Source organism: Falco biarmicus, chromosome 7 (assembly GCF_023638135.1).
Source record: "Falco biarmicus isolate bFalBia1 chromosome 7, bFalBia1.pri, whole genome shotgun sequence".
NCBI classification, from domain to species: domain Eukaryota; kingdom Metazoa; phylum Chordata; class Aves; order Falconiformes; family Falconidae; genus Falco; species Falco biarmicus.
In genome coordinates this window covers 55,959,496-55,981,923 of record NC_079294.1, presented here as the reverse complement: position 1 = coordinate 55,981,923, position 22,428 = coordinate 55,959,496, and the positions used below count along the sequence as shown (strand labels likewise).

The 22,428-nt window shown below is 37.5% G+C and overlaps 1 protein-coding gene across 2 annotated transcripts in view; it reads left to right on the top strand.

Moving 5' to 3' along the window:
• UNC13C (unc-13 homolog C) overlaps positions 1-22,428 on the top strand; it is a 178,726-nt gene that overhangs the window by 44,879 nt on the left and 111,419 nt on the right. For both annotated transcript variants that reach the window (XM_056347091.1, XM_056347090.1), the window contains exons 5-8: positions 60-131; positions 6,151-6,370; positions 13,387-13,614; positions 18,772-18,913. In XM_056347091.1, coding sequence (XP_056203066.1) covers positions 60-131; positions 6,151-6,370; positions 13,387-13,614; positions 18,772-18,913 — 662 coding nt within the window. The remainder of the gene's footprint in view (positions 1-59; positions 132-6,150; positions 6,371-13,386; positions 13,615-18,771; positions 18,914-22,428) is intronic.

The following is a 22,428-nucleotide window of genomic DNA, read 5'->3' as shown; positions in this document are numbered from 1 at the left end:
AATTAAACAACTGGAGTTACCAGTATAATTTTTAACAGTTTCGCATTTGCTTTAAACAGACACTTGCAGCCCGAAAATCTGGTATTTCCATGGCCATGCTCATCCGGACCTCCATAAACAATGATGAAATGGTGAGTGTTTTCAATGGCAGGTTTAAGTCATTTAAATAATGTAGAAATTTTTGTTCAAAACTCTTCAGAAATTATTTCAGCCTTCGACACTCCAAACTGGATAAAACTGAGTGTACAAGCATTCCATTTATTGTGTAGCCACTTTCAGGGATCTTGAGCAAAATTTGCTGCATGGTTCACAGTGACAAGACCAGGTTTGCTTCTGCTGACTCATATCAATGATGGTCAGAAGAGACTAAGCAAGAAATTTCTGTTTTACAAAGTAGTTGCTTGGGGAAATGTTTTGTTTTAAATAGTCCAGCTGCACCATGCTTTACCTGCAGTCTTTCGGCATCCTGAAGTTTCTCTTCACATCGTGAGTACAATTAGAATGACAGGACTCTGCAATAAGATTTCTGTGTGATTATTATTTTTTTCCCCAGTTCTTATAGGTGGTCAGGCATTATTTGATTTTGTAAATGTAACTGCTGCTAAATAACAATGTGATTCTAGATAAGGAAATATTTAATTCATACAAGAAGTGCCCAGAAGAACCTTTTGAAAAAAAATTGTATTCTTACAGCTAGTAAAACCTCTGTGTTGTGGTTTTCCCTTATTGACTTAACATATTCTGCAAAAGACATTAATTTTAAACAAAAACACAACAGGTGCCATTTTCTTCAGGGATACTTAAAGTGTGATGCAAGCAGATTTACACGGCTGAACTAAGCAAAAGCACAAATTTGAAGGAATAAAGGCCTCTTTCATGTTCCTTAAATTGCTAGTGAAACATAGCCTTCTAGAATGTATCCTAAATTGAAAGAAATGAAGTGTTGAATTTTTCTTACACTGTTGCTAAGAACTGGAAGAGCAGAATATATTGACAGATATTCTGGAAACTGAAACCCATAGCACAAGTATACACACGTCCATTACTGTTCTCTGATTTATTGTGAACTTTCTGTGTTTATATGGTGATCCTAAAGGAGCAGTTAGGTAGTGCTCAGAGGTGAATTGATGAGTAGGAAACAGCTGGTGTTTGAAATGATCTTTCAGTAGGAGCAGTAGGTATTTAGTTCTGCTATCTCAAAATAGCAACAAAGGTTGATAAAGTAGAGAAGAACTATGGAATCTTAAAAAGAAGTTAAAAGCTGCGGGAAAATTATTGAGAATGAAATTATGCCATGCAAGTGATACAAAATAAAGACTTTTTCCATCAATGTTACAGCTGCTACAAAAATATCTTAGTTCAGTAAAAGACCCTAAGATACTCCATATCTTTATTAAAAGATGTCTTCTAAACAAATCCAGTGATGAGTGACATTCCTCAGGGGTCAGTACTGGGACCAGTGCCGTTTGTCAATGACAATCTTTGTCAAAAAGACAAAAAAAACACCAAAACCCAGCAATCTTTGTCAATGACATGGACAGTGGGATTGAGTGCACCTTCAGTAAGTTTGCCAACACTAAGCTGTGTGATGTGGTTGACATGCTGGAGGGCAGGGATGCCATCCAGTGGGACCTTGACAGGCTTGAGAGGTGGGCCTGTGCAAACCTCATGAAGTTCAACGAGACCAAGTGCGAGGTCCTGCATGTGGGTCAGGGGAGTCCCAAGCACAAATACAGGCAGAGAATGAATTGAGAGCGGCCCTGAGGAGAAGGACTTGGGGGTGCTGGTAGATGTGAAGCTCAACATGGCCCAGCAATGTGCGCTCACAGCCCAGAAAGCCAGCCCTATCCCGGGCTGCATCACAAGAAGTGTGACCAGCAAGTCGGGGGGGGGGGGGGGGGATTCTGCCCCTCCACTCCGCTCTCGTGAGACCCCACCTGCAGCGCTGCATCCAGCCCTGGGCCCCCAACTTAAGGAGGACATGAACCTGTTGGAACAAGTCCAGAGGAAGCCACGAAGAAAATCAGAGCGCTGGAGCACCTCTCCTGTGAAGATGGGCTGAGAGAGTTGAGGTTGTTCAGCCTGGAGAAGACAAGGTGCCAGGGCACCTTATAGCACCTGCCAGTGAAGGGGACCTATAGGAAAGCTGGAGAGGGACTTTTTACAAGGGCACGTAGTAATCAGACAAGGGGTAATGGCTTTAAGCTGAAAGAGGGTACATTTAGATTAGACATTAGGAAGAAATTCTTCACTGTGAGGGTGGTGAGGCACAGGACCAGGTTGCCCAGAGATGCTGTGGATGCCCCATCCCTGGAAGTGTTCAAGGCCAGGTTGAACAGGTCTTTGAGCAACCTGTTCTGGTGGAAGATGTCCCTGCTCATGGCAGGGGAGTTGGAACTAGGTAATATTTAAAGTCCCTTCCAACCCAAACCGTTCTTGTGACACTAGGAAAACCACTTACAAGTATTACCACCTTTTATGACAACAAATACAGTTACATGCCTCCCCTCGTGCAAAAAACTACCAGACTGACTTTGGAAGGCTAAAGGTGCAAGTTTTGGAGATAATATTAGTTGCCAACTAATTCAGTACAAGAAAGAATAATTAGGACTACACTTATAGATTCTGACTTAAGTGATACTGTTCAGGAGGAAAAAAGAAGACAGCAGATCCCAATGGAGAGCTTAGTGCAATCATTTCTCAATGCTTGCTGTCAATCAGGAGAGAATATTGAACTCTGATTCAGGAGGAAAGGGAAAAATAAGTTGGATGTATTTTTATGCCATTATGCTTTTTGGCCTCAGTTTGAACGAGGACATATGAAAAATTGTGTACTAGAAATAGGTATTTCTTAATAAATTCTTAAATAAAGACAAAAGTCTGAAGGCAGACAACAAATAAAATTTAGATACATAAAAGCTTATTTGATTAGAAAATGAAAAAAGCTAATTCAGAGAAGAGGTGACTAAGAGAAGCCTGTTGTATGCCAGCCCTTACTAAACATACTAAAAAGAAGCGGATACTCTTTTGAAAATAAATGTAATGGTACAGCCAGTAAAACTACTTGCAAGATATTTAAAACAAGTAAAAAGTAATACTTTTCTACTTGGTCTGTAAGTAGCCAGCAGAACTTAATGCCCTAAGGCACCATTAAGACTGGGTAGAGCAACATTTGAAAACAAAAAGAACAGACATTTTCAGGCATAAAAGAACTCTCTGGATACTCTCCACAAAACCAGATGAAGTGCAGACACTGGCGAGAGTTAAGGAAGAAAATCCCCTTTGGGCAAGTTATTCCTCCGATTAAGGCTTTTCTGGTTTTTACTCTCCCTCAGCTTTTTCTGGAGGGAATATTAGTGGCTCTGATGGAAGCAGGTTAGAATCAGTACTGAAATTCTTTGAACTAATGCCTTTTATTAAAAAATTAAATGCCACTTACTCAAACAATTAAAACCTGGAGTTAAATGATTTGAGCTTTGCCACTTGACATTGTTATCCTGGTATAACACATTCATGACACAAAAAGTTTTTATGTTCTCAGGCACCGATCCAAAGACATTTTAAGCAGTGTCAAATTATTAACTTCAGTGATGCTTAAACGTATGCTTTCAATTCAGCATTCATTTAATTGCTTTGCTGAACAAAGAGATGCAAGTTTGTGAAGAAAATACATCAAAGATACTGAAGAAGTATATGTGACAGGAATAAACTTCACTTTGGAGGATAAGCAGATAACTAAATAAACCTATATATTAACAGTGCTAAATGTTATGCCCAGAGCTCAGTAAATGCATATAATAGATACATTTAAAGAGAGAAGAGTATTAGTAATGAAAGCCTCTAGACAGTAAGATAAATTTCTTCTTTACAATTGTAGTTTTCTTTATTAACAACAGGGGAAAGATCATGTTCAGCAGCAAAACTGATCTACAAATTATGTCTTTCAGCTGAAAACTTCATTTACCCTCAGATGTTTTTTTCAAGGCCTGTTGAGCTGTGCCATTTCAATACTTGCTGCCATTTCAGAAACAGACAAAAGTTACTGGCAAAATTCTAAAATTATTTATACGGTGAAAAAACATCAAAGCTGAACAGTATGAAAGGGTAAGATTTGTACAGATACTACTAGAGTTCAGGAGTGTGAGACTGTAGTCCGCAAAGGAATCTTCAAAAGACCTGGTGGTTTCTGAGAAAAATGATTCCTCAACAAGCTGCATAAATTCACTTTAGGTTGCTCTTGACATTTTCTTTCTGATCCCTGTAGCTGGTAAGTTGTGACATGGGAGGCAAGGGTGTGAGAAACACATCAGGATGACATTTGCCAAGTTAGGTGTCCATGACGAGCACAGTCCCTTTTAGGGTCTGCAAAATCAAACCAGTGCAGATGTTTGCTTGCTTTCAGGGGAGTTACTAAGTGGCTAATTGTGGAGGAAAGGCTAAGAAAGCACCCTGGAGAGCAATTCAATATTTGTATTAGTCTGTCCTGCTATATTCAGCTTGTTTTCTAAGTTTGGTTCTACAGTGTTCTCAGAGGTGCTAGGATCAAACGTCCATGAAGTGTCTGACCACATTTATTTGGCCAGGCTTCACAGGATGGATGTTGTTTTTAGCATGTAACTATGAACTTCAGTAAGAGCTGTGGGAGTACTTAATATTTGTTTCTATTTGTAGTGCCTGAACCTATGAATCAGTAGATTTGTGACTACATGGTAATAGTTTTCTGGGGTAGCAAAATTCCCTTAATTGATGACTCTGTGCAACATTATGCAGATATGCACACAAAAATATTCTATCAGACAATTTATTATTAGAAGAATATTTCATATGTTTGAGCGGAGATGCAGATAGATAAAACCAAGAGCATGTCAGCATGTTTTTAGGCTAATATCTTGCATTTGGCATATACTTACCACAATTGAATATTAAAATTACAGTAGTGTTAACAAATACTTAATGGAATAAGTTAGCCTTGCTTTCTATGCTATCTATAACTGTGGCGGTGATGCTAAAGCTGATATGGACAAACCACACAAATTCCAAAATGTTGTCCCCTAGTTTGAAGAGGTGGTAGGACGGACAGACTTTAAGAAATATCCCATTTCCTACTGTGCTACCTTTTTTAATATGGTTTCTTTGTGAAAAAATAATGTATTCATTTATAAGGGAATGGATCTAGAACTTCTAATACGTTTATGGCAGGCATGTGTGCAGTTACTGGGGAAAAAAAAAACCCAAACAAACAAAAAAAGACTGCCAAGGTTGTATTATTGTGTGGTGCTGAGTACGGCCTACAGGCTGCTGAGTATTTCTTGTTCCAAATAAAACAATAGGACTTATATCTGAATGCCTAAAAACAAAGCTTGAATAAACAAACCAGACCATTGTGGCCATCTAAGCCTGTGCTTTATACACAAAACTTCAGGGACTGCTTTGGTTTCACCTTATTAAGCACTAAGTAGCTAAGAGTCAGGTTGTTTGCAGTACTAATTAGTAAATAGCCAATAATTGTTCTGCTAGAACTAGTTATGTGTCCTAAGCTAAACGGTCCAAGAAATGGGCGTGGAACTTTAAGAGTATGGATCATTATTGTTTATAGCTAAAAAGCATCCTGGTGCTTAAAAAGGAAGTTGTGAGAATGTTATTATAGGGATACAGACAAAATGGAAACACAGAATTAGCCTGCATTTATTTGATGAGATTATATACACACAAAATATTAAAGAATAGTACTGTGTATAACTGAGGTTAATTTTGTGCAGTGTGTCTGAGTTCCTGTAGGAAGTATTTAAATATTCAGAAGTAATGTGTTAGGTAGTTACTTAAAATGCATCTGTGAGTGCAACACTTATGATTTTTTAAATTTCTGCCTCAAAATAGGAAAAACACATAGGACTCTGTTAACTGACTGACTTGATTCCAACTTAATTCTCCTGTTTCTGTAATCAGTGAAAATGTACATCCAGTTATTCTGTCTTCAAAGTGCAAGGCAAAATGAATAAATCAGTATTTTGCAAATTAGTTCATACTTCAATGCATACTCTGGTATTTTGCAACATTGTAAGTGTAATGACATATACTTTAGCCTCCAGTTCACTTGTATTAAGCAATACTTCAGCCAAAGTCTTGATTATTTTTTTTCTTACCCAACAGAAAATACATGTCTTCAAGAAGACGCTGCAGGCTTTGATCTATCCAATATCATCAACTACACCTCATAACTTTGAAGTTTGGACAGCTACAACTCCCACATACTGTTATGAATGTGAAGGTCTACTTTGGGGCATAGCTAGACAAGGCATGAGGTGCACCGAATGTGGTGTAAAATGTCATGAGAAGTGCCAAGATCTCCTAAACGCAGACTGTTTGCAGAGTGAGTATTTCCTGACAGCTAAAGCTTTGCAATACTTCACACCTTTTGATTTTGTGCACACACTCAGACATTTCCTGAAATGAAAGGCCAGATCATCCGTGAAGGCATGTTGATACTCATTGGCTGAGGAGCTAGCCAGAAAGTTCATTAAATACCTTCTGTTAATTCTGCTTTTGTCCTTGGAACTTGCCAAACGTTGCTGGTGAGTTACGAAATAATGCTTGGTAGCATGAGTGCATTATTTACTTTCCACTGCCTATGGCAACATCTAGAGTAATTTGTTACATGATGTAAACCCTCTTTGTTTTGTTTAACTCGTAACAAAAGAAATGTCAAAACAAAGATGAAAAAAAGTTCCTAATACTTATTATAGTCATATTAATGTGCTACAGAATAGACAAAAATATGAAACATTAAATAGGATCTTGTCCCTTCGAAATATCAAATCATGTATGTTTAAGGGAAAAAAAAAAATAGTTAGGAAGTCTTTTGTCTTTGCTTTTTCATTGGCCAAATTGATTCCAGCCACCATGCATTCCCCTCCAAAAATATCTGAGGTTGCAATATAAATACTACACGAGACTTGAAACAACAAAAAATTTAGACCTATAAACTTTCTGATATTTTGATTTTGGAATGGAAGGGGCTTTTACAACTCTGGAGTTCTTCCACATTGTTCACTGTTAATGTCTTGAGAGTTTACCTAGCTTCTACATGTAGAAAAAGTACACAGATATTCCAGTCAAATCTTCTTTCTTCCTTTTGTTCAGGGACTAATCACAATTTCCCAGAGCAGCTGACCCCGTGGAGCATAAATCAATGACAAATGTCTAAATCAAACTGCTTAACTGTGTTTAATTGTGATTCAACACTACGGTTGAAACTGGGCAGTGTTTGACAGCTAAGCTTTTGACAGTTTCACAAGTGAGAAAAGAATGTTTGCTTTGAAAATCTAATATTATAAAAGTATATTGTGCAGTGTTAATATGATTTCTGGTGGTGAGTTTTCAGAAGTTATAAAGAATATACTTGTAGCTTCTTCAATAAGTGCAAATAACTTCTTTTAACTGGACTGTAACAAAAGGAGGTATGCTTTCATCATTTCAGTTCCTCTTCACTCTTATTGAATAATTGTCCCATTTTGTTCTATGTATATTTTAAAACTAGCTAAAAAGAATTAATTGTACATCAGCCCATTGATCTCTCCAGTTTAGGTAGGCTTTTGACACCGTAGTTCTTCTGGGAATCACCAGGAATTACCTGGACTTAGAGACATGAAAATGAGTTAAAACGATGAGCTTGGACTTCTGCTGGTAACAGGATACGTGCAAGAGACTTGCCAACTAACTGCTCATTAAGTTGATGGAGGAAGTAGAAATAGCTTTCCTAAATTAATCTGTCCCCTTATGCACATCTTGTTTAGCACTGTTTATGTACAGGAGGAAGAAAACATGGAGAAGGGGCACTGAATTGATTCTGATATTCTCAAAAATGAAATTCATCTTGTAGGAGGGTCTTGAAGCAAATCTTTATGGATCACAATGAATCTAGTTGAAGCTAATTGTCTGCACATTCTTCAAGGAATCGGGCTATTGCTGGATTTTGAGCTTCTTTGCTAGGACTCTCATTTGCTGCTTCCTGAAAATGCTGACCTATTCTGTGGCAAAGAGATAACTATCAAGTGTTTTATACAGTATTATGTGTAATTGTGTAATTACATACATAATGGTCAATGGTCTAGAAATTGAATCATAGAATCATTAAGGCTGGAAAAGACCTTTGATATCAAGTCCAACCATTAACATGACTGCCAAGTCCGTCACTAAACCATATAGCTGTGCTGCATCCACACGATTCTACCATCTCCCTGGGCAGCTTGTTGCAATGCTTGACCACCCTTTCAGTAAAGACATTTTTCCTAGTATCCAATCTAAATCTCCATCTGAACTTGAGACCTTTTCCTCTTGTCCTAGTGCTTGTTATCTGGGAGAAGAGACCTGCCTACAACCCCCTTGCAGCAGCTGTAGGGAGTGATGAGGTCCCCCCTGAGCCCCCTCCTCTCGAGGCTGAACCCCCCCAGCCCCCCCAGCCACTCCCCACAGGACTTGTGCCCCAGCCCCTGCCTGGCTCTGGACATGCTGCAGCCCCTCAATGTCCCCCCTGCAGTGAGGGGCCCAGCGCTGACCCCAGGATTCGAGGGGCGGCTGCACCAGTGCCCAGCGCAGGGGGACGGTCACTGCCCCGGCCCTGTTGGCCACGCTGTGTCTGACACAAGCCAGGCGCTGCTGGCCTCCTTGGCCACCCAGGCCCCCGGGGGGCTCATGCCCAGCCGGCCCAGGCAGCCCCCCAGGCCCATTCCCGCCGGGCAGGGCCCAGCCGCTCTTCCCCAAGCCTGCAGCACTGTGTGGCGCTGGTGTGACCCAAGTGCAGGACCCGGCACCGAGCCTGGTTCAACCTCACACAATTGGCCTCGGCCCATTGATGCAGCCTGTCCAGATCCCTCTGCAGAGCCTCCTGCCCTCCAGCAGATCAACACTGGCCCCTAACTTGGTGTCCTCTGCAAACTCAATGAGGGTGCACTCAATCCCCTCATCCACATTGCCGATAAAGATATTAAACAGGACTGAGCCCTGGGGAGCACCACTTGTGGCCAGCTGGATGTAACTCCATTCACTACCACTCTTTGGGCTTGGCTGTTCAGCCAACATTTTACCCAGCAAAGGGTATGCAAACCTTTTGGAGCATCTTGTCATATGTTTTGCAGCTGATTAATTGTTCTGTGAGTTGGAATGTTATACTACTTTGAAAATGAGGTTCATGTGCTTTGTTTCATTTATGTTAAAAATGTTCAACATTCCATTGAAAAAAATAATTGACCGGTGCAGTTGGTTAAATCTCTTTCTAAGAAATATCTAAGAGATAAATCTATTTTGAAGAAAGCTGATGCCTACAGTATCATAAAGTGAAATGTGTGTGGTTCACTGTGGTTATATTTATCACAGTCATCCTTTTGGCTATCTCATAATCACTAGGTCTCCAAGCATCTGTGGTTTTATTTTTTATATATGTAATGATTGCTAATGTAGGCTGCAGAAAATCAACATCTTAAGCTCTTTAAAGTCAATACCTAAACTTGCTCTAAATTAGGTTTAAACAAAATCAGTAGTACTTTCATTAGACCTCTCATCTTCAACAAGATATCCCTTTCCTCGTAGTAGGTGCAATCTTAAATCAGAATTGATTCCAATCATGTTGAGTTTGTATCTGTTTGTATCTGTCCCTAGGGTAAAAGGGGCTTATTAACTTCCTATGCAATATAAGTAACAATATTGTCTTAATTAGTCTTAATGCTGCATGAAAAGAGCTGTTGGTAGACTGTCAGCAATAGAGTATGTAAAAATGGCTGCAATAAATAATTTAGGGTAAATAGAAGGCTGTGCCGATTTTTCAGTAAAACCTAAAGGAAGCTGTGTTTGAACAAATATTCCAATTTTATCTGTACTCTCAAAAATCAGCAAGTTTTTCAACAGGAATACATTATTGCTATTCAGATTGTGTCCCTAGTTTATCACTTGGTTATGATTTTGTATCTGCTAAGGAAGGGCAGAAAATAGAAAATTAAAGATGTTGCTCTTCTACATCTTGCAGGAGCCACCTGTCATGCTTTCTGGGCAGGTCAGCATTCATCTCTTTTGTGATAAAATCGCCAGAGAATTCTTTAACTGGTATTTGGTTTCATGGTAGCATTTAATTCTTTTTCTACTAATTTGTAATTTTTCAGCATGGAAAAGCCTTAATCCCTAGAACTTTGTTCTTCTGTATTCAAAAAATGAGATACTTGGGCTGAGATTATCAGGATTTCTCAAGATTTAGTAGCCATGGAACTTGAAGAAGCCATGTAATTCAGCCTTTTGACAATCTGGAATCATTGGTATCTGGTATCTCACCTCATGCTTTTCCAATATTACGGCATTATGCCTTATTTCTCCCTCTTTTTCATCCTCGTTAAGAAACCTTCAGATAACAAAAAAAAGTTAAGAAACCAGAGCATAAAATATTTGTTCTGTAAGACTTCACTGAGATCTTAAGCTGAAAGATAACCCTTTCCAGTGCTACAGATGTATTAATAGTTTCTTCTTTAGTCATTGCAAGCTGAGAGCGCCTTAGCAAAAAAACGCCATCAAAAGAACACAGTGGTGTTTGATGCCATTGTAAAGAAGGAACTATGTTCCTCTTCATTATTGAGATATCTGAATTCTAATGGTTTAGCAAATTGTTCAGCATAATTCTAAACTTAATTTTACTGTCCATTTAAAGGGAACAATAATACTTTGATCCTCCCAGGAGCTGAGGATGGCTAGTTGGATGAGGTTTTCACAACCTTTTGGAAGGGTAAAGTACTTACTGCTGCTAGTGATAACGATGATGACGATGGTCACACTCCGTTCCTTGAACACTCAAGTAGTATTTAACAACATGAGCTAAAATTTAGCAATACCTATAGCAAGAGTTAATGTGTCATTGATTATAAAATGTGTAGTGTTCTTCCATCTTGCTTTATATGTCAGTCTTATTGAAAGATAAAATGGCCTGTTGAGCACTGCAGGAATTTAAATTTTTGCTTTCAGCATTTTAATACCCTTCCGACTAGACAAGTGTTTCTCTTCTACTACTCAGCTCCAAGATGGACATTTTTTGGTTTTTTTTCAAGAGTACACTTAGGTTATTCCAATAAAACATGTATTGTAGAGACATTGATCAGAAACGCTTTCCTCTGACAGACAAAGGACATTTTATAAGAACTTCATGTCGGCTTTTCAAGGGCTTCTGAGACCAGGTATGATTTTTTAGGGAGAGAAATCTCTTCAGAGCTCTCCTGGGAAGAACCATGAATAAAACCTGTGACAGCATGGTCTCCCTATAATCTTTTTTTTTAAACAGTAAAAGCTGTGGTAGGTTTGATGTTCCAGACAAATCAGCAAATCACCTGAGTATTTTCTTTGTTTTCTAGACATTATAAAATAAGGGTAGACTTGACATACCGCCTCAGGTTATTACAGTCTAGAAGTTATTCTCACATAGATAATATCTTTTGAATTCTTCTACCATCCTTATCTACTTACTGAAATTATCAGTAATGACAATTTTAATGGAGAGAGAAACCTGTCTGTTCCATACCTGTGGTATATTATTTTCTGGGTGGTCACTCAAGAGGCCCTAAAATTTAATACTACTACGGCACAGGTGTGGTGTCTAATGATTGAGTTGTAATACCACAATTTAGTGATTCCTTTTTTCTTTTCTTTATTTTTCTTTTTTTTTTTTTTTTTTTTTTTACACTGGTAATTTGTAGTAATGTGAAAACAAAGCATGCAGCCATTTTGCACTTGGAGCAAGCTGTGAATAATTGCCAGTGTATTGGCAAAAGAGGGCAAGTGTTGCTGCATCTCAGAACTGACCCTGCAATACCTGTGTTCTGTCACTAGGTTTCCAGCTGCATGACACAAGCCTTTGAAGCAAAGCGATGTATTACTTTCTTGAAAATACATTCGTTTTAGTTAGATGGTTTTCTATTATCTACTGCCACAATATTTACATCTATTAGTACATCTGCATCTTTCTATTTCATAAACCTATCCCTGGCCTGCAGTTCTTAAGAGCAGGGTAATGCAGGTTCACATCACTCTTAACACAATGAATTTGCAAAATTAAATTTCATAAGATTCTCTGTCCTCATCTCACTCTTCCCAGAACCTTCTTTGCATCTACTAGACGCAGTATTCCTTGCAGAAATTCCCTGGGTGGTTCCGGTGTTAGAGTTCTTGGAAAAGCATTCCTTTTAATCTATTCAGCTGAAACCCGAGTATAATGTCGTGTCTACTTTTTAGGAGCCTAGGCATAGGAGAGCCCCTTAAATAGCCATCAGAAGATCCCACTGTTAACATGGAGCTTTGTGAAGCACTCCTTTGTTCATGCACGATGTTTAAAGAAGGGATAGAGTGCACTGCTGATCCAGAGTGAGGATGTCATCAGTGTTACAGGACTGTTTGACAGTTAGGGTAGTCCTAAACTAATCTAAATGCTTAAATCCAGTGAATGTTTACATTCAGTAGATGTTTTAATGCTTCATTAAGTGGATTTATGTGATAATTATATTTTTTTTAATGAACAATGTTCCAGGAAGGAATGAAAAACTTTCCATGAGTGCAGACAGCATCAGCAAATATTGAGATATATCTTTAAGCAGTTAAGAAACTGTCTGAAGCTGCTATGCATCTTTCTTTCTACTATTTGCTAAATCTCCACTGTGAGAGAGCATGTCAAGAGTTTGGATTAATGCCTCACTGCCAAACAAAAAATTCTCTGAAAAATGAGGTGAAAACACCTGGCTTAAATATTGTTTCTACTAATTTGGGGGAGGGGGGGTGGGTTGTCCTAACGAACCAGGTATGGTTTCTTGTACCATTTTACTCCAAAAGGAGAGAAAGCAAGCAGTGAAAACATCATTATATTATTATGACTTAAAAAAAAGAAAGAAATATTCTTACATATATATATTCTGTTATTTTATATATAGTAATATATATTATGTACTTTATATATATTACGTATTCTAGTAACAGAAGCAAAGGACAGAGCAGACAGGCCAAGATATTGCACAATTCTACACACCTTTCTGGAAGAATCAGTATGCCTAATTATGTAAAAAAAGTTACTCAAATATTCAGATGTTTTCACAGTACCGATTAGTACTGAATAGTACTGATTCAATAAATATTTCTAGGTTTAACACATACTTGATTGAAGTTGAATATCAACCTGTCATGTTAAACTAAATGAATTGATAATTTTACATATCACAAGGAAAAAATACAGGAGGCTTGATATTATCCACATGAAACGCATATCTTCTTTGAGTACTGCAGTACCGAGAATTGGCTGGAGACTCTAGGGGGAAAAAAAGAAATACAATAGCAACTTTTTAATAAAAGTATTGGCTTTTTCTCTCATTTCAGGAGCTGCTGAGAAAAGTTCCAAACATGGTGCAGAAGATAAAACACAGAATATTATTAGTGCTATGAAGGAAAGAATGAAGATTAGAGAAAAAAATAGACCAGAGGTGTTTGAAGTGATCCAGGAAATGTTTAATATTTCCAAAGAAGATTTTGTACAATATACAAAAGCAGCAAAACAAAGTGTTTTGGATGGAACATCCAAATGGTCAGCAAAAATAACAATTACAGGTAAATTTTCTAATGTTTGCTTTAGGATCTCTTTCTTTCCTAGTCCCCTTGTTCAGGAATAAGATTTGTTATAATTAGACCTGGAACTGTGTGTTCATTTGCATACCTGGTGCATCTATAAATAGTTGAATTTGTAGCATGCTAATTGGAAGAGGTTTAAGCTACAGCTGTTGGCAAAATTATTTTATGTGCCATGTAAGTAAATGGTTGTCTTGTGTCTCCTCTATCTCTTACCAGTATCTCCTGTGCTAGTGCTTAACTTTTTGTCATCAACTGCAAGAGTTAAAGTCCACAACTGCATTTATGGGTTTTCAATGGCTGTGATGCTAAGAGCATTGCAGCTTGCAATTCCAGACCCCATTAGTTTAAAACTCATCATCCATTCTTTCAGTTTAGTGATGCTGAGCCAGGGAAACCTGCGCACCCAGAACATACTCAAGATTGCTTACAACCGCATTAGCCTGGTTGCTCATGAAGATTTCCAGGCCATCTGACTGACATTTCAGCTTTTGAATTAAAACCTCAGCACAGAAAATCTAAATAAAAGCTCAGCTGACTACAGAGGTCAACCTGACTATGTGATATTGGATTAGAGACAAATAGAGATTAAGCTAAAAGACCAAAGAATTGAAAGGCAGTAATGTGAAACATTAAAGGACTGATTAGATTTCACATCTAAATTAGCCTCAATTTTGTTCTAATGTAATGAAAAATAATAAACCCTTTTCTGATATTAAAAGTAAATCAAATATTTACCCTTTCTCCAGGATTTGTATTATTCCTGTTATGTGGGATAAGGAGATTAACTTTAGGAACTTATTCTTAGATTTTACTAGTCAGTTTTTCTAAAAATGAGTGAAACAAAAGCTATATTTTTTTAAATAAGTGGTGTATGCTTAAGTAACACATGCATTTTTCTCACTACTTAACAGGAACTTGCATAAAAGATATGTTTAAGTCAGTTCTTGGTGCCCAGTGTTTCACATCTGTACATATGGTAATTTTCATAACTTATTTTACAAGATATTTTTCATATATCCTCTGTAAGATCAAACACAGACACTCTGTAAAAAAATACTCTTTTGTTTATGAAACAAGTGGCTAGGATACCCTGACTAGATGGATGGCATCATTCTAACAAGTTACTCCATAAATGTGTAAATGTTTTCAGACTGTCTATCTGCTGGGTAAACATCACTTTACTAGTGTTGATACAAAACTCACGTATTGCTGAATGGCTTGTTTCTTCTCTTTTAGAAGTAAAAATCATACTCACTTGAGTTCTTCAGAACTATGACCTGATAAATGAATCATAGAATAATTCAGGAAGTGATGCTAGAAGGGATTTCTACAGTATATTCAAACCAATTGCTAAAAGCAGGGTTAACTTCAAAGTTAGATTAGCTTGCTCAGGGCTTTGTCCAGACTGGATCTGAAACTCTCCAGGGATGGAGATCCACATTCTCTTTGGGAAATCTGTCCTGCTTACTGGAAAAGCTTTTTCAGTTATTAACCACTCACATTGTAAAACCATTTTCCTTATATCCAGCTGTGATATCTCTTGCTTCAGCTTACGGATGTGACATCTTATTTCACTGTGTGGTTTGAGAATAGTCCAGCTTCATAGAATCATAGAACAGTTTGAATTGGAAGGGACCTTTAAATGTCATCTAGTCCAACCCTCCTGCAAGGAGCAGGGACATCCTCAACTAGAGGGGCTTGTCTGGGAACTCATTGTCTCTGCCACATACTCTTTAGGTAGTTGAGGACTGCAGCTTGATCTCCTCTTAGTCTTCGTTTCTCTAGGGTAAGCAAACCAAGACCCTTAGCCTTTTTCCATATGTTATGTGCCCCAGCCTCCTAACCAAATTGACAACTCTCTATTGACTTTCTCCAGTTTGTCAGTCTGTTTTACTGGGGACCTTCAAAGTGCAGAAGCAATATTTCATCCGTGTGTGGCCTCACAGGTGCCAAACAGGTACAAGTGAACACTTCCTTCAGTTTGCCAACTATACCCTGAAGAGAATTTCCCACACCAAGTGAAGAAAGTTAGAGGCAAACCTAAGCTAATTGTTGGCTCTTAGAGAAAGATGGAAAGAGAACCCAGGCTTCCTGAGGAGCAAAATATTAACAAGTTGGAAAGGCAACAGCAGTAGTCTTTCCTGCTGGTGTTTCACAGATACGTACTTCCACATAAATAGCTTAGCGTATGTTGGGTCCTAAGTTATAGAAGACTGTAAATTCCTTCCCTGACTGGCATCATGCTCTACTCATCATTAATAAATAAATAAATAAATAAATAAATACATCAGAGGTTTTTCTGCATTTACCCCTTACCCCAAACTTCCTAAGCCAGGTTTCAATGCATTTGCTGCAGTCAAACTTGATGGCTTCTGTGAAGTCTTTCTTCTTTACAGTAAGTCCTTACAGTATTTAGTGATGAGATGGGAGAGTGACAATAAAACCCCTCTGCACTGCACAGAGGTTTGCTGGTTATCTCAGCAAATGGTAAAAGGGTTTTCAAAGATGAGAAACACATTTTCCTCTTACAAAAAGAGAAGCGTTTCCAATTCCCTGTCTTTCTGTAATGACAGCTGGCTGTCAGTAGTATGCTACCTAGCAGATATTTTTGAAAAAGTGAACGTGTTTAAACTGTCCTTTCGAGGTAAAGGTGACGTTATAACAAGGAGTGAGAAAGTAACTGCTTTTTGAAAGAAACTTATGCTATGGTGAGGGCATTATGAAAACGGGTGTTTGGAAATGTTTCCATATGTGATTTTGCTGCCAAAACCGATGTGTGTCACCTACAAAAACTCTGACCTGTGGATTTAAAAAACTTGGATATGGAATTTTCTACCTTGTTTAAAAATCTTCCAAATGAGAGGTTCCAGTGGGTTTTGAACCTATTTGTTAAAAATATAAATCTGCAACGCTTTCCCATTACTTTGCAAGAACAACTGGTTGACATCAGGCAAGACAGAAATTTACCAGCTGAATTTCAACAAAAACTTTTGTGTAATTGGTGGATGTGATTTAAAAATGAGTGTAGTGATTTAGTAAGTGCAGCCAGTGATACAGTTCTTCCATTTGGATCTACGTGTCCTTGTGACATATCTTTTTCAGCTATGGCAGCCATTAAAACTGAGTATAAAAGCAAACTGGACTTACACCCAGATCTTCAAATCACTGTATCACAAAGTGTTAAATCAATATTTTCAAAAATAATGATGCATATTCAGTCACATTGCTTTCACTAAAAATATTACTATTAGTAATATGCTTTTTGTGAGAACCAAAGCTTTTCTGTGACATTAATTTTTTTTAAAAAAATTAAATATTATTTTGTCTTAATCTCACATTTTTTCTACTTTCTGGTTTTGTGTGTGGTTTTGAATGTACATAATGTATTAGCACACTGGTATGTGTATATAATTTGGAAACGATAAATGTATTTGGGCTACATGCTCGAAATATTTTACTATAGTACTTTTAGATTCCATGGCAACCTTTTTTATGCATCAAGGAAGGGTCACTGAGAGATTGAATTGCTTTCCAATGATGAAATGTAAAGCTGGCGTTCAGGAGGGGAAGAAGTAAAACATTGGTCAAGTGGACCATGAATTAATTACTCCATGAGAGTTTGTAGGTGTGTTGTTAGCTACACATAGCTCTGTAGTCCAGACTCAAGCCCAGTCACATTTGGGTCAGTGCGTAAACTGTACGTGGAGCTGAAGAAGAGAAGATATGTGCCAGAAGAAATCTAGGGAAAATCTGGGATTGTGAGTCAGATGGTTTAGGAAAAAGGGAGGCCATTCTGAAGGTTGTGTGGGACAGTGCATGAAACTCAAAAGAACAGTTGTTGAGTGTTGGGACTGTCACCAGGCCTCTAAAGCATACTCATGGCTGCCTTGTGTTCAGGCCAGCATTATAGTTAGGAGTTCTGGAAAACATGTTCTAAGCTGGCACTTAAATCTCCTGCACGCATAGGAGAGGAATACTTCCTTGCCTTCTAAAAATTTTCCTTTGGATCTATAGTGAATGGGGAAGAGAAAATATGCTCTAGTAGTTTCCTAAGAGTTAGTCTTTTCAGGAATGAGGAATGTGAAAAACGTAACAGAACCTTACGTTTTTTTCACTGAAGTCAGCAGATATGTCTGAACCCACACTGGGAGCTGATCTGCTGAGTAAGAAGGTGCCATTTTTATGTAATCATTTTTCTGAGTGCACTAAGGGAGACTCATTATTCAAAATGATTGACATAAGAAAATGTTAACTAAATGTTATCACTTGAGAGGATTTAAATAATACGTGCAAAACAATAAGATCAAGCTCTGCTGATGCCAAGAGCCATGGCAGGTGTTTTAGCTGCAGCTCTCTGGGTTTGGTAGGCTGCTATTTGATGGTTCTGCTTTTTCCTGAGATTTCCAGTTTTGTGAATTATGATGGAAAATCAAATTGTGTGTATTTTATTTGCCACAAAATACATATAATTTAATTATGCACCAACATTAACTGTCAGAAAGACTGATGGATACATAAACAGTTAATGATAATTGATCTGAACTGTCACCCTGTCTGTGACAGAATAGGAACTATTCTGAAAATCCTCGTGGTTCATCTCTCACATGAGGAAAACCAGTCATAATCGTATCCCTCAGGTTTAGTTACATAATCTACAGTGCAGATTTTTGAAAACTGGAGGTTTTATTTTGGAAACTTTAGTTTGGATCTTTGGAGAATTTTTTTAAATCATTATTTATTTATTTGGGGAAAACTGAAATTTTAGGGAATTATTAGACTCAAGCCAAGTTATACAACAGCATTGTGTTACTTGCCATGTTGATTAAACCAAAGTTTGAGAAGAGTATCTGAATTATGCATGGTAAGAAAAGTATTTGCTTTGCATTCTGTAGTGAATCTTTAAATGTATTACTCTTTTAAACTATATTTGCAAATTTTGTAAGTCCAGAAGGGTAGTTAGACAAGCCTTGTCTATCTCCAGGGTAACAGATGTTGGGAAAATTCATCTAGAAAGCTTTGTTTCAGGAGCCCTCAGTTTGAGGTCTTTGTTTCCTGTTGCTGTTGTCATTGTCTCATTTATTTCTTGGCAATGAAAGGCTATGAGGGCTAAAGCACATTTCCCTCCTTTTGTTGCAGTTCTTTGTGCTCAGGGCTTACAGGCTAAGGACAAAACTGGCTCAAGTGACCCGTATGTTACTGTGCAAGTTGGCAAAAACAAGCGGAGAACAAAGACTATTTTTGGAAATCTGAATCCAGTATGGGATGAAAAATTCTATTTGTAAGTATAGAAGATACTGTAGTTTCTTGGGTTTTTAATTTATGTCTAGGTAAAATAATGCTACCAAGTGAAATAATTACTTTAATTTGAAAATATTTGTTGGCTATACTATGCATATTCATAGCATTAATAAATTAGCAAGTTCTGAATGGAAAGAGCATATAAATTTATTGTGACTTTATCATACAGCAGTCATACAGCTCATGATTATGTCTTTTGGGGCATCTACTGGTGGTGTCTATTCTAATTTTTTAGGGAACTTAAGTAACAGTTTTCAGACCTTGACCTTACATACCAAACGTTTGCATTATAAATGCCTCCCTACATCTCAGATACTGACCGTGCAAGTTAAAGGTGTTTTTATTCAACATTGCAACTCTCCCGGGTGAAAGTAAGGTATCTGAAAGTAACTGGTATGCTTCAGTCTTTGGGCAGGGCTGTTTGTAATACCTCTCCTTTCCAAGACTGAGTGTTGTCAGGAAGTCTGCTGTGACGAGGGTGTGGTACAATCCTCTCTCCTTCCTTTGGCCACAGCCTCTGAGCTGAATACTGTAAAGTTTGGCGTCAGCATATCACAGGAGTTCAACCTGGACTGCAAAGTAGATGTTTCAGTCTGTACCGGATTGACTAAGGTTTGAATATGATTTCATGCCAGTTTTAGTTCCTAGAACTTCTTTTGGAAAGACATGTTACAGTGCAGGAAATCCCAATTCACAGGTACTGTGCTGTTCCTTCCCTGAAAATACTGCCTTAGGATACAACACATACCTGACTGAGAATAGTATCAATTTGCTCGCTGTTATTCCTCTACGTGTAGCAAAAGTATTTCAGCATTTATTCTTTGCTCAGTTTGATTATATGTGCCACAGTACATGATGTGCACTTAACTGCCATTGTTAAAGCCAGTCAGGGATTTCAAAAAGCTAATGTAAACCTTAGGCTTCCTTTGGAAAATTTTAAGTGAAAGAGAACTATTTATTTAGGCAGACTTTTAAAATTGTTCAGAAAAGTTCCAGCCTACCCTGAAATCATCTACCACAGTATTATCACACAAAGTTCTTATGTATTCTATGGAAGCTGTGTGAAACCCCTGGTAAATTATAAAAATATGAAATTATAATAATAAAAAAGGATATACAATTTCAGTGTTTCTAAAATACAAAGGGTTTTTATGCATTTTTACTGAGAATATATGCAAGCTGTTGACACATTATAATAGTGGTATTATGATAGTGGTACATTTCATTACTATGTTATAGAAGTCTAATATGTTTATGCCTAATAGTGCTATTCAAAATTAGATGTTAATTTGATACAACTTGATGGAATCATGTGTCAGTGATGATAAAAATGATGTGTCATTTTTTTTAGGCAACCTTGAATTTACAAAGCAGCAGAACAGCTCAGGATCCCTGTGCAACAGACAGTTTCAAAATAAGCACTCAGCACAAGTAAAATAACTGTCTTCAGGCTATAACATTGTTTAGTTTCTTCTTACATTTCTTTCCTACTGTATGGAAGACATCAGTTGTCATTATTCCTACCTACATTAGCCATGGAAAAATATTCTGTTAGGGATCAGGCATTTGAAATAGCGGTCTCTTTTCTTCAAGGAGCTGCAGTGTCATAACACGAGAAGTTGCCTTGTTATCATAGAATCATTTAGGTTGGAAAAGACCTTTAAGATCGTCAAGTCCAACTCTTAACCCAGGACTGCCAAGTCCACCACTAAACCATATCCCTAAGCACCGCATGTAGCACAACAGCTATTTTCTTTTCTCTGTTTGTTTGGGTTTTCTTACTAAAATCTGCTACCCTATTGGTGAGCAGGTTATAATTTTACTAGTGAGTTTGAAGGAGGTATGACCAAATATGCCGCTTCTATTTGTCTGGAAGTGGTACTAGGTAATCCAACTATATTAAACGGTGTAGCCCATTTCTTTCGCAGATTCAAATGCCAGTACTGAAGATGAATTGTTAATTCAGAGAAAACACTCGGAAACTTTTTACAGGCTTCCACTATACAGATCATGTTTTCAAATGTTGTGTTACTTCAGTAACAGTTGAAGTGTCTAGCTCATTGAATGACTGTGAGTAACGAAAGGTAGGAGATTAATTACTCTCTAGCATTTAATTGCATGAGTTGCATAGGGTTAAAGGTGCATGATCAGGTCAGCAAATTTGGCATGAAGCTGTAAATGTACTTTCTCAAAGATGTGGGCAAAGCTATCATAAAATCCTTGGAAACGTGAACATACTACATATTTTTTTCACCCAGCATTAAGTATTACTATCATTTTCTGCTCTAGCAATAACATAAAAAACCCACAACCACCAAACCTTACTATAGCGTAAATCTCCTGAGTAACTGCTTTGAACCGAATACATTTTCAATCATTTTTATAGCACTTGTACTTTCTAAAATAGTTATCTCCCTGAATTATTGAATGCATTGGATTTCAATTAAAAGTATATGAGAATTTCTAAAGTGTATTAAGTAAACTATAGATGTTTAACTACAAGATTAAATCTAAAGTAGATCGATATAACTATCTCATTGACTCAGGAACTTTCATTAGGCTCTACTGGTGATATTTGATAGCCCTATTTAAAATCAAATGCTAATCATCATTATAACTCCTAAATGATAAATTGCAGAAATAAAATGTATCTCAAAGTCTTGTAATCGTATATTTTCTCATAATACCAAAACATGCATTTAAATCTCCTCATCTGTTCCAAAACAAGGACTTGGAAAAAAGACTGGCTCCCCACTGTGCATTTGCTCTCTCATAGCAGATAGAGTAAGAGTGTGTTCTACTTTGCAGAATCACACATAAACCTGATACAATTATATGGTAAGCAGAGAGTGAATATTTCTCACAAAACATAATGTAACACTCTGCTAAATGACCATGGGATATTGGCATAGATTTTAATATGGGAACTCATAAACCGTAACTAAAGTAGAGGTTACATACAGCTGCATGCACCCCAGTAGAAAAGCAAGACTATCAGAGCAAGAATATTTCTTTCCTTGAAATGTATATTTTTTTATACACAATATAGAGAAGTAAATAGGCCAGCAGATGCTCCTTAATGAATGTAATATAGGTGGTAAGGGCTTTGATCTTTTCTATTGGCGTTATTAAAAAGGAGATAACAGAGCAGGTTTTATTTTTTCAATAAAACATCAGTGATAGGAGAGTTTTTTCAATGCCAGAGCAAAGGAAGAGTCTTACAAGCTGTCTGTCACCTTCCCTCTTCTGGTTGGGTGTGGCATCTCATACAGGAAGAGGGGCTGCATTTTTATTTTTTAGTTACAAGGAAGAGAGATTTTGGCGATACAGTTTTCAGCTTTGTACAGACTTCTGGGTCTATACTCTATAATAAAACTGTTCTCCACTGTCATTCATTTCTTGACTATTTTCAATGGTTGATTGCTGAAATATGGAAATCTGCTTTTTCTGGCAGTGTTGTCTAGCAAGCACACATCTCCAAATTCTTGTAAGAAT